A 12,310-nucleotide genomic window follows, 5' to 3' on the forward strand; every position below is an offset into this window, starting at 1 on the left:
GTGCCTGCAGCGGGGTCACTCTCTGTGCTGCCTGTGTCTGGCAGGAAGATGCTCCTCCAGAGTCTGCCCCTGGCCCCTTGCCTATGGGGGAGAGGAGAGAATGAGAAGGGGAGAGGAAGTGGTAGAGGAAGGGGAAAGGGGAATAGGAAAGGAGAAAAACAGGGTGAAGAACAGGAGGGAGGAAAAGGAATAAAGAAGCAGGAAGGGAAAGGCAGAAGGGGGAAGGAGGAAAAGGGAAAAGGGGAGGTCCCAGCCTGCAGGAAGGGGCAGAAGGCAGCACTTGCAGCACCAACCTCTTGATTGTGGCACCCAGAGGTCCAAAAAGTGCAGATGTCAAAGGCAGAGATGAGCTGAGGTCACACTCACTCCTCCTGGCATCAGAGCTCTGGCAGCAGGATGTCAGGGCCACGCTGTGGGCTCAGCCAGCACTGTGACAAGAGGGCACGGTTACCCCACTAGCACCAAGACATCTGGGGGGACAGCCATGCTTCCCTGCCCTGCCCAGCCTTACCTTCCCATAGTATCACTCCTGGCTCTCGGTTCAGCTTCTGCATGATGCCCACAGCCTCCTCCAGCATTCCTGCCAGGCACTGACAGAAGGAATGCCCTGACTGCTGCTGCAGCAGTAGGGACTCCATCCATGACAAAGTGATGCTCCATGGGGACACAGCAACCCTGCCAGCAGTGAGCCATGCCCCACCACCCCCAGAAAAGTGGTGGGCTGCATCTCTCTGCCCTCTTTTTCCCACATCAAAGCATGAAGCAGTAATCTGTCTTGCCTGGCTTGGGTTCAGCATTCTTCAGGATGAGCCCAAGCCACTCTGATGGGGGTCTGTTGCTTTTGGTCCCTCACTGGGACTCCAGCCAGCTTGTCTTCACATGATGGAGGAGGGTAAGACCTGCACCCTCAGCCCTGGTTGAGACAGCCATTGGTGTGGGGGACCCCTGCTCAGATGGGGTGAAACTCGAAGCACAGGGCTCAGGTAAGGAGAGCCCATCACCCACTGTCAGGGGTTTAAAAGCTGGCTGAGACTCCCCAGCCCAGAGCACCCACAGCCTCCTGGTAGTAAGAAGCCCAGTGCAGGCTTAATGACTCGAACTGCAGGCGCTCAAGGATGCTCTGCAGGCAGAATCTCTGACCCTTGGAAAGCAGAGCTCCTCCAGTCGGCTGGCAGAAGGGCAGACGACCATGAGGGACAGACTCCTACCTGCAGGGCAGCTCTTCAGCCACGGGGAACTGAAGGAGGCACAAGGATGAACTGGAAATAACCCTGGGGAGATACAGAATCTGGGCTGTTTAAAAGGGTAAGCCTGAGCCGAAGGTCTCCCTCCCTTCCTCTGAAGCAGTCCCCACGCTCCTCTCGGGCCCCCTTGCCACACGGACCCCTGCTGCCACGGAGCCTCCCCATTCCTTGCCTGCTATGACCAAGGGCAGAATCAGTTTGCAGGAAAGCCTGGGAGGGCTGAACCACGCTGTCCTGCTGGGAGAGCCCAGCTTTCCGGCCATAACCACGGAGCTCCGGCTCCAGGCCTGTGAAGCTCAGGAACTGTACCTCTGGAAGGCGACGGCATTCAAAAAGATAACGTGCCCGGGAACCCTCCATGCCGGGATTTGTGGGAGACGGGGAGAAGTGAGGGCAGGTCTGAGGGTACGGCCGCAGGCAGCTCGGGATGCCCCGGACCCCAAACCGCGGCCGGGGGCCGGCAGCTCCTGCGCTGAGGGACCGCACGGACCGGCCCCGCCGCTCCCAGACCCCTCCCCGCGGCGGGTTTGGGGTAGAAAGCCCCGCTTTGTGCATCCTCCCGGGTCGATCCTCCCGCAGCCCGGCAGGAAACCGCGCCCCGGGCGGGGCCCATCTGCGCAGCGGGGCGGGCTCGCTCGTACAGAGAGGCGCCGGGGGCTGCCGCACCTGGAACGCTGGAGCCTGATGTTCTCCGGGCCAGACAGAGTTGCACTGGGCCTGCAGGGCTGCTCTGGGCACCGGCAAGGCAGGCTCAGGGTCATGCAGCCCTTCCACAGCTCCGCAATACGGCCCAGCTCCAGCCCGCCCAGCTCCCGTGGGTGCCGCACGGGTTGGGAGCAGCCGGGCAGGAAGAGCTGAGCTGGGCCGGGGCGGGAGGACAGCGGGTCGCCTTCACGTGGCACTGGCTCTCAGAGGCTGCTGCCGGCACCCTCTGCAGTCCCTGTGCCGAGAGAGGTGTGGGAGAGCACAGCGTGACCCTGGCGTGACCCACCAACTGAGCACTCGCTGTCACCCTTCTGGAGTGCCGGAAGAGGGGCCACGGTGTGACTCAAGCCCCCGCCCTGGGTTCGCCCTGTACTTCTCCCTGGGAGTCACCCAGCACTGGTGCTTGTCACCGCCTGGCTGTGCTTCCCTCCGCCCGCCCCACGCCGGCACCCAGCCCTGCCCTCCCTGCCCACGCACCTTTACTCCTGCTCGTAAGATAGCAGCAGAGCTGCCATGGAAGCCAACACTTCCCTCTGGCACAGCTACCTTGGGGTGATCGTGTCCCGTGAGAGGCAGCGGATGGAGCATTTCCAGCGGGCTGAGGACATCCTGCTCACCCTGTTGGAGAGCGTCCATGCCAAGGAACCCCGCTTCCTTGTGGACTACGCCAGGAACCTGGAAGCCTTCGAGTTTGCTCTCTGTGCCTCTGAGGATGCTGTCACTCTCGAGATGCCCCTGCGTATTGACGGCGACACCCTGCACGTGCTGGCGTGCCAGACCTGGGACAGCCCAGCCAGGCATCCTTCAGAGCTGAACACCTGCTATCTGGAAGTGTGCTCTCCAGGGACTGGTTTGGAGGACTGGACTGACGTTGTGGATGTGATGGAGCACAGAGGTGGTGTGGAGTGCCTGGTTCCAGGCAAAATCCTCCAGCACCTGAAAGAGCTCCTTGTTTCAGCCATCGTGCACTGCCAACGCCTCTTCCTGCTTCAGCCAGGTGCGTACTCTGGCAGGGCGCTTCCCAGCCAGGCGCTGCCTCCAGTACTGCCGGGAAGCCCAGCTTCCCAGCTTGGCAGTGGTCCCTGTGCAAACATGCTGGGACGTATGTTCCTGGGCATGTGGCCCACCCAAAACCTGCAGGAGCAGGTGAGCGAGCACCTTGCTGTGTGCTGGGATAGGCTTTGCCCTCAGCTGAGGAAGGGGAGATGCAAACTATTCCCTGCCATCCCATGGCATCAGAGTCATCCTCAGGCATCTTCACCTGGGGCAGGTGGCATCCTTCTTGGTGGGTGCAGGGTTCTGCTGTTAGTCCCCAGGTAGGGTTTGCTCAAGGACTTGGTGTGCTTGGTTTACCCTAACCACATTCTCCCCTTCCTCTCTTGGCCTCCAAGTGCCCCCTGCTCCCTGGAGGAGGCTGTTTGGAGAGTGAGCTGGGAGTGCATCAGAGCTGGACCAAGACCCCAGGGCATGGGTCTGACTCTGTGAACACATGGGCCCCAGCTGGCAGCAGTGTCTTCGGAAAAGACATGGTGGGAAGGGACCTTGGGAAATGCCCATAGCAGTTCCATAGGCTTCTTCATGCATTTTCATCTCCCAGTGTGCTTCTTGATGTAAAGCTCGACCAGGATGAAAGGGTGATGTGAGAGGACCAGTGGGCCTGAAGGTCTCTTAACCCAGTCCCAGCAGGTCCACCATTCCCTCCGTGGCCAAGCCAGTGACCTTCATCTTCCTCTACCCCCACAAAGCAGTGGACCTTTCCTGATCCATTTTTCTTGGATTGCATTGCTTTTCTTGGCACTGTTCAGCCACCCAGAAGCACAGCTCGGTTTGATTGCTTGAGACTTCCTGCTGTGCCTGACCTTGAGCCCCGCGATGCTTCTTGCTTTAAAACCACCCTGGCATGGTTGGGAGAGGGGTTTTAGCCGGAGAACTGCAACCAAATAGCAGCACTGGAAAGGGATGAGTCGAGTGGGGTGGGACGTGGCCCGGGCGCTGCAGCGCATACCTGGTTCAGCCTGCGGGACCGGCTGTGCTAACCTCCTCACTGCTGCCAAACCCTCTGCATCTAGGTGACATCAGTGCTGAAAACCTGCGGGAAGATGCCATGGAGCTCTCCCTGCTGATCCGTGGCAGCTGGAAGACCATTCGCTTTGACATTGTTCCCGTGGTGAGGAGACAGCAAGAGCCGCTCCGGCTCCAGGGGCGGCAGAGCGACAGGGGCTTCCCTGAAGGCAGCCTCAGGAAGGCCACAGAAGAGGCCCACTTTGTCCCTGCCTCTCCCCACTGCTGGAGGTGAGAGGCTCGGCTGCACAGCAGGGTGGTCCTGCACCAGGGATCCCCCCTGGCTGGCAGCACTGCTGGGTGTAGGCAAAAAGAGGTTGGGAAAGGGCGGGGACGTGTCAGCACGGGTTGAAGTCACCCCCTTGTGATGTCCAAACCCTCTTCCCTACGTTGGAGAAAAAAACCTCAGCCAAGTTTCAGACAGCTCAGGGAAAAAGGGGGAAGGCAACTGAAGAAGCCCCCTGAAATTATTCACAGGAGCTGAACCCTGACTGTGCAGAGGGTGGCAGCTCTCAGATCCCTGCTTGGGCTTCAGAGACAAGCCTGGGCACCTGGCAGCAGCAGGGTGATGAGGTGCCTCCCAGGGTGGGCTGCAGGATGGAATGGGGCTGCACTCACATGTATCTTGCCTGCCAGCACAGCTGCCCGGCCCCATGGAGGGGTTGAATACCTAGCTGGACCAGTCCATATTTATTCTGGGAACAAGGTGGTCCAGCTGGATGCTCAGCCCCTCGTTGGGGACCAACCCAGCCTCCCCTCTGGGGCAGCCTGCAGCCCTCTCCACTACACCTAGGGGAGCACAACCTCACCACCCCACTCTTGTTCCTCCTGGGAAGGCAGGAGCTGCTCAGCAGTGTTCCCATCTCACTCCACACCTCTCAAGTTCTGCTCTGCCAGAGGCAAGTGCAGAGGGTAGATCCAAGATGCTGCATGACTGGGACCATGTGTGTGGCATGGGGGGATCCCCCTCGCCACACGAAGTCACTGCAGGTGTACTCTCCCCATCCTGGGAGGATGCAGGTCTTCATCTCCCTTCCCACCAGACTCCACTCTCTTCCTCCAGATCCTCCACTCACCTTCCCATCCTGAAGCTGCTCCGAGCAGTGGACACCCTGAAGGGACCCCGTCTGGACAGCCTTCGCCTGCTCGACCAGCTCCGTGACCAGGACTGGGGAGGGGAGGCTGGGAAAGGCAGTCTCACTTTCAACCACCTGAAGGTAGGTTGGTTCTGCTGCCTGGGACCGTGGCTCTCTGGGAAAGCAGAGCCAAGACTGCTCCCCTGCAGAAGAGCTCCAACAACAAGGGCTGGTGCCTGCAGTGCTTTGGGGTGTACCAGCCCGTGGCTGTGTCTGGAAGGGATGCGTGCTGCTGCTGGCCATGGTTAGAGGGCTTTGATCCTTATTCCTTAGGTTGAACCAGCAACCCCCAGCCAGAGACACTTTGTGCATTCAGAGCTGGGGCTCTGCACTGATGTGCAGGGCATCATCCCCTGGCCCAGGCTGCCTGTGTCTGCTGGGGATGGCATCCCTGTGCTGCCATGCTGCGGGCTGCCCCGTGCCCTGGTGTGCTGGGACGTGCCTGTACAGGCTGAGGGTGGCATTGCTGCTGACAAAAAGCCTCCTCTCCCCACCCAACCTGTTTTCAACATTCTGGAGCCGTGCCAACTGGCCAGGCTGGGGACAGCACATGGTGGCACAATCCAGGTGTGCCCTGCCTTTTGATGGCTCTCCAAGCCATCAAGGGTCAAGAAGGGTGCAAGGATGTTTTCTGCTTACAGAATGGCTCCAGCTCCAAGTACCCCAAATCCTGCGTACTTTGCTTTGTGTTGCACTCTTTGATGTTTTGGGGGTGGTGGTTGTGTTGGTTTTTTTTTTAAAGAAAAAGGGCACATGTATGCACCTGACCTTCGGAAAAGTATCATCTGCTCCAGCCCTCATGGATTCAGCCCCACAGGTCATTACATGGTGACCTGCAGGGTGTGAAGGGTGGGCCTTCCTGGGATCAGGCCTTGTGCTCTTTTCTCCCTCCTCACAGATGGTGTTGCTGTGGAGCACAGAGCTCTTCCCCTCCCCGGAGGACTGGCAGGACATAGAAGGCTCTGTCTACAGGCTCTTGGTGATCCTTCTCCGCTGCCTGGCCACCCAGCACCTGCCCCACTTCCTCAACCCAGAGGAAAACCTCTTCCAAGGAGCGGCCCCAGACCTTGCCTCCCTCTACCATATGGTCGAGAGCTTTGCCTGGGACCCCCAACGCTTCCTTCGCTTCCATTTTGGCTTCCATGTGTGCAGTGGCAGCTGGCAGGCAGACCCCGACACCCAAGCCCTCCTGCAGCTCCCTGCAGAGGATGGGTCCTACTGGGACACAGCCTACTTTGACATGCTGCTCAGCCAGGTAACCCCAGCCCTTCAGCTGATCTCGTGAGGCAGCACCAGAAGCCACCTGGGCTAGGAAGTTTGGGATGCACTGGAACTGGCCCCACTGAGCCCTCTGGCATGCTGTGGAGGCTGTGGGAGGCTGGCAGTGCTGGGGCATGGAGCTCAAGCAGAGTGGGAAGCCCTCTCCCCTCACTTCCCACCTGCCTTTAGTTTCAGGTGTACCGGATCCAGGACAGTGCACGCCGCTCAGCAGTGTCCCAGCTCCTCTCCAAGATCCGTCAAGAAATCCCTCAGCAGAGATGAGTGGGACCCTGCTGCTGCCCCACTGGGGTGTCTTGAAACTCTGGGGGGTGCAAGGAGAGCTACAGGGCCAGGGAGCAGCATGCTGCTGTGTCACTTTATTGGGGAAAGGTGGTGTGGGGGAGTGAGCACATCTGCTGCAGCTGGGGGGCATACACAGCCTCTTGGCTGCCTGGTGGACCTGGGCACTGGGTGCTTCATCCCATGGTACAGAATCTGGAGGGGGATGGCTGGCATTCTGCACTGCAGGGTAGGGAAGGCTGAGGTTGTTGGTGATGGGAGGGGAAGGGACCTATGGTCAGATCCTGCATCCAGCCCTCTGTCAGCTTACTGAGGGTCAGCATGCCCTGGGGCCAGAGGAAGGGAAAGAACTGAGGGGCCAGGCTATTGGGGTGATGAGAGAAGGGGTTTTGAGCCATGTCTCACATCTGCTGAGCACAGCCCTCTCCTCCATGTCCCGTGCTATCCCAGCTTCTTTCCACTGTGGCTTGGCTTGCTGGGTGTTGCCGTGTCTCCTGCCAGCATCCCAGGGAGGCAGTGAAGTCCCTCTGCTGCCAGCTGTCTGCAGCCAGGCATGTGGGGCAGTGCCAGGCCACGTCCCCCAGCCTCCCCCTCCCCGGCAGGGACGCTCACAGCCTGCTGCGGTGGCAGCGGTTCAGGGCATCTTGCAGGGCTCGAAGCACTCGGTCCACGTTTGCACTGGTTGAGTTGCAGCCCATGAGGCCGATGCGCAGGACCTGGGAGGAGAAGGGTGAGCGTCTCCCTGCAGGACCTACCTCTGTGTGCCTCGGCAGTCCCGTGCGGAGCGGGGGACACGCAGCCGGGCATGAGCGGTTGTGCACCGCTCCTTTGCTCGCATTTAACACACACCGTTCCTATAAAGAGGTGTCACCCCGCTAATTACGTGCGTGGTTATTCAATGAGTTGGTGATTGTGTGTGGTTGTGCTGCTATGCGTTGCTCCGGGCAATGGGACACAGCCAGCCGCACTCGCTGTCGGCAGCCAGACAGGGGCAGGGCATATGGGGTTCGGTGCCCAGCCATGGGCAGCAGGAGGGGAGGACTCTGCCCACCTTGCCCACCGTGGGGCCCAGGCCCCCGGCGATCTCCACGCCATGGTTGTCCATCAGAAAGGCTGTGATGTCCTTCCAGTTGTAGCCCTCAGGCACCCTGACAGTGGTGATGGTGGGAAGTCTGGCCTTCTGAGGAAGAGAGAAACTGAGTTCAATCCCACAGCCCCTGGTGACCCCAGCACGCTGCCAGGGGAGAGCATCACTGAGTGAGGAGTTTTTTTCTCTGGCATTAAAAGCTGCCCAGACAGGCACATCTCCAGCTGCACAGGGCTGAGTACTCATGCTGCCCCTACTCTGTGGTGGTGGTGGTGGGCTTGCCCTGCACCCACCTCCTCCTTCACAAACAGCTCAAGCCCCAGGTCAAGCAGACCCTGGCACAGTTGGGTGCAGTTGGCCCGGTGTTGCTCCCAAGACCTCTCCAGACCCTGTGGGCAGAGAGCAGAGAGAAGGTCTCTGCTGCTGACAGGCATCTTCTGGCACCCTCTGCTCCTCCAAGCCCCACGGGCACTGCTGGTGCTCCCCTGCCTGTCTGGTGCCACTAACCAGTTCTGCCAGAATGGCCAGGCCTTCCCGCAGGCTGAAGAAGCTGTTGATGGGTGCCGTGTGGTGGTACCTGCAAAACTCAAGGGGCACCCAGAGGAGTTCAGCTTGGCTGCAGCACAGCAGCCCCTTGCTCGTGGTCGGGGAAACCGAGGTACAGCATCCTTCCTCCTCATCACCCAGTGCAGAGAGCTGTGACCAGCAGCCAGGGTGATGAGGAGGCAGGGCCTGAGCCCTGAAGGGCAGGCAGCCCCCGGGACAGGACAAAGGCTGGGTGGGGAGTGGTTGCAGCCGTCTGTAACGAGAGCTTGCCCTCACCTCCGCGGCTCCCCGTCACAGCCCCAGTAGTTTGCCAACCAGCCCATGTCCAGATAGAAGGACAGGGGCTTCGTCTTCCTCTTCAGCAGCTTCTCCCTGGCAAAACAGAGTACTGGGGAGAGGTCGGACCTTGACCCCACCAGATCCAAGGTGGGATTGGTCCTGTGGGAGGGAGGACTCCCCTAAAGCAAGCGCAGAATATGGCTCCAGCTCCCCGTCACTGCCCAGGGATGGGATGGGCTCTACCCCCACAGCACAACAGAGTATGCTGCTGGGCATACTCTCCACAGAGCGGGACTGAAGCAGGTGGCTGGGAAAGGAGAGAGGCAACAGCCTCCCCCAGCCCCATCACCTTCCACCCTGGTGAGGCTGGGCTGCTCTTACCTGGCTCGCTCACTGAACGAGATGGGGGCACTGCCAGGGGGTGCATTGAGGACTTTCTGGGACCCTGAGTACAGGACATCGATCTCTGCCCAAGAGGGAAGACAACTCCTTAGGAACCAGAGGCTCCCAGCAGGGAAACACTGAGCCCTCCAAGCTAGCTGCAGGTGGTGGGTGGGAAGCACAAGGATGGCACACACTGCAGGTCTTACTTGTGTTGAGGCTGCTTTGGGAGGCCCCCTGCACTGCTGATGGTCCCCCAGAGGGAACAGGCTCTCTGGCTGCAGCTGGACCAGTTTCTAGTGCTGCTAGCCAAAATGCAGGCGGAGGGGCTGATCCCACTGCTCTCTCTCCCTGTCCCAGGCACGAGCCCCTTTGTCCCCTGGTTGCCCATGATGACACTGTGGCTCTTACCCTGCTGGTCCATGAAGATGGGGGCTCCCCCAAGTGATGCCACTGCGTCCACAAGCAGCAGGCAGCCATGCCTGTGGGAAGACAGAGCTCAGCCTGGTGCTCCTGCCACCTCCTCTCGCCAGGCCTCTGCCTACAGCCCTGGCACCCTGGTCCCCACAGGGGCTGCGTGTCTCACTGGCACCAACCGCTTCCAGCACAGCAGAGCCAGAGAAAAGCCCAGCACATATAAATCCCCAGGCCCAAATCCCCAGTGGTGACCTCGGGGTGCCCCCAGTCGCTGTGGGTGCCTGGCAAGCACTGACCGGTGGCACAGCTCGCCCAGCCCCTCCAGTGGCTGCAGCACCCCCGTGGAGGACTCGCCGTGGGTGATGAAGAGCACCAAAGGTTTGTGCTGCACCAGGCCCTGCATGACACAAAGGAAAGGTGACCACACTGGAGGTCACCTTGTGCCCTCGGCATAGTGGCCAGCACTTACCTGCTCAATGTCTTGTGGAGTGAAGTACTTGCCTGGGGGCTTCAGCAGCTCATAGACATTGGCTCCTGGGGGGAGTTTGGGCAGAGAAGAGTGAGGTTTGGGCATGCTTCCCAGTGGGCAGGCTCCAAGGGGCAATTGGTCATGCATGAACCAGGAGCAGAGCCACCTGCCAGAGTCTGGCCTCCTGCAGATTTGCCCAGTGGAAAAGCCATAAAGCACCATAAATGGAGGGATATCACTCTTGGAAAAATCCTGGAGTGCTCTCTAGGAGAGTGCTCTCTGGCTTTGTAAGCCATGTCACTGAGCACTGCCAGGATTGGGACAGCAAACTGGGGCATTCTGCCTTCAAGCCCAGTCCCCTCAGCCCGGCCATGCCACCTGGCTGTTCCCAGCATACCCAGCCTCCTGGCAATATCGGCGGCACGTTGTCCCCAGATGCCGTTGATGGCCACCAGCACAGCGTCACCAGGCTCAAGCAGGTTGAAGAGGGCGGCCTCCATGGCACAGTGGCCGCTGCCGCTGATGGCCAGGGTCAGCCGGTTCTGCGTCTGGAAGGCGTACTGGATGCCTGCCTTGATCTCATCCATCACCTGCGGCAGCGGAACACTGGCCAGCACTGCTATTGCTCCTCTTGCCCCAGCAGAACTGTTCCAGCTCCTTCTGGGGGTGAGGAAGAGGAGGGCAGGGAAGGAAAGCTGGGCTGGGGCAGCTCACCTGCAGCACTTCAGGGTGCATGTGGCCCAGGAGCTGCCGACCACCCGCAGCCTGGATGCGGGGGGGCACATTGCTGGGCCCTGGCCCAAGCAGCAGCCTCTCTGGCACGGCCAGGGGCCGGAGCAGTCCTTGGGGTGGGGGAACGTGGAGCAGGCTGGTGGCCATGGCACGACGTGCTGTCCCTAGGAGCTGAGCCCAGAGAAGAGGAGCAGTGGAGGCTGCCTGAGCAGCAGCCAGCATTGCAGCAGTGTATCCTATGTCGGCAGTGTCCAGTGTTCCCATGGACCTTGACCTGGAATTCAGTGCTCCCCCCTACCAGTCTGGACTCTACCCCTGGTTGCCTCCTCTGTCTGGTTAATGTGTCACCAGTGCTATCCCTGCTGTCTTGGGCCCCCTTATTTTGGGGGTGCCCCCTTGCTAGTGCTCAGGGCATTGCTCCCCAGGTATGCCAGCCTCAGGGACTCCCAAGCACCCAGGAAGTCCCTGTCCCCATGGCCCCCACAACACCAGGGCTAATGATTCCCAACAGTGTCCCAGCGGGTGGGATCCCTGCTCTGAGCACCTAGATCCTGTGCCAGGATGGTTGTGCTGGTCTGACACAGCTGCCATGGTCATAGCTCCTCCTGCAGCACGAAGATCCTGTTGACCAGGGCTCCCTGACCAGGGACCTGCCTTGCAGAGGGACATCTGGCTGGGTGACAGCCTGAAGGAGGCTGGCCAGTGGGCTGATGTGCTCCAGGGCAGAGCTATGGACTGGGACACGGACGCAGTCCCTGCCACAGCAAGCTGTGCTCTGCAGGCTCAGCCTGGATCATGAGCATCCCAGTGTATCCTGATGATGCCACAGGCCCTTGTGGCAGTTGGATACGCTGTTACCTGCTATGGGTACCCACAGCATGTTGCATCGTGCCCATCCTCTGGCACATTCTCTGCCATCCAGGCCCTGAAATAAAAACAAGCTGCCCGCTGCAAGCTTCAGCAGATTCATGAGTGGGTCCTGTCCAGAGGAGCCCCTCAGTGAGCAAAGCTTTGGCTAGGAATGACAGCATAAGGGTGAGAATTCCCACCCAGCAGAGCTGGCACCAGTGGCCGCTGCTGAAGACAGATGGGACAGAGGCATGGGGCCGGCAACAATGCCAGGTGAGAGCACATCTGCCCAGCAGCTGGATGGCTGCCACTGAGAGGAGCTGGGGACAGATGTGTTTGCTCCCGCATGGATGATGGAAGCCACAGTCAGCCTGGGGACTACCGCCCAGCCATCATCCCACCAAACCGATGGCGCCATATCGGGTGGAGAAGATCTCCCAGCTGCCTGTCCTCTAGGGAGAGATTTGGGGCATGGCTGGGGCGGGGACCGGACGCGTGGCCTCGGGGCTGCCGTGGGGCGAGGGTGGCCGTGCTGCTGGAAACAGCTGGCAGCGAAAGAATAATCCGCTTTCTGCGCTGGCTCTGAATCCCGGGCGCAGATGGGAAGGAGCGGCCGTACCCCGGACGGCGGGCGGGGGCTCGGCGGACGGAGGAGCGAATTGACGGCGCCGGGGCCGGGGGCACAGGAAGCCCTGGCGGGGGCCGCACCTCGGAATACTGCGCCGGGGAACAGGGGTAGCGGTGTAGGGTCCGGGGTACCTGGGTATCGGGGTACCGGGTACCGGGTACCGGGCCGGTGCCGGTTGCCAGGCGACGGCAGCAGAGAGCGGCCCCGCCCCGCCCC

General features: G+C 60.6%; 2 protein-coding genes across 3 annotated transcripts; one reads left to right on the forward strand and one right to left on the reverse strand.

The window, feature by feature from the left end:
- The first annotated feature begins 2,447 nt into the window (after positions 1–2,447).
- MAB21L4 (mab-21 like 4) lies at positions 2,448–6,714 on the forward strand. Its single transcript, XM_069024586.1, has 5 exons — positions 2,448–2,946; positions 4,019–4,241; positions 5,074–5,227; positions 6,045–6,401; positions 6,596–6,714. The coding sequence occupies exons 1-5, from the start codon at positions 2,463–2,465 to the stop codon at positions 6,686–6,688; spliced, it is 1,311 nt and encodes a 436-aa protein (XP_068880687.1). The 5' UTR covers positions 2,448–2,462; the 3' UTR covers positions 6,689–6,714.
- A 49-nt stretch (positions 6,715–6,763) lies between these two features.
- Positions 6,764–10,888, reverse strand: AGXT (alanine--glyoxylate aminotransferase). 2 transcript variants are annotated; one of them, XM_069024585.1, is made up of 11 exons: positions 10,600–10,888; positions 10,283–10,475; positions 9,886–9,950; positions 9,713–9,813; positions 9,411–9,481; positions 9,000–9,084; positions 8,616–8,711; positions 8,301–8,370; positions 8,087–8,182; positions 7,758–7,883; positions 6,764–7,422 (listed from the first exon to the last, which is right to left on the reverse strand). In XM_069024585.1, the coding sequence occupies exons 1-11, from the start codon at positions 10,879–10,881 to the stop codon at positions 7,315–7,317; spliced, it is 1,293 nt and encodes a 430-aa protein (XP_068880686.1). In that variant the 5' UTR covers positions 10,882–10,888; the 3' UTR covers positions 6,764–7,314. The 2 variants fall into 2 exon arrangements, with proteins under 2 accessions (XP_068880686.1, XP_068880685.1); XM_069024584.1 differs by having other exon boundaries at positions 7,758–7,886.
- Between the last annotated feature and the right edge of the window lie 1,422 nt (positions 10,889–12,310).

This window comes from Aphelocoma coerulescens, chromosome 9, assembly GCF_041296385.1.
Source record: "Aphelocoma coerulescens isolate FSJ_1873_10779 chromosome 9, UR_Acoe_1.0, whole genome shotgun sequence".
In the NCBI taxonomy this organism is placed as follows: Eukaryota; Metazoa; Chordata; class Aves; order Passeriformes; family Corvidae; genus Aphelocoma; species Aphelocoma coerulescens.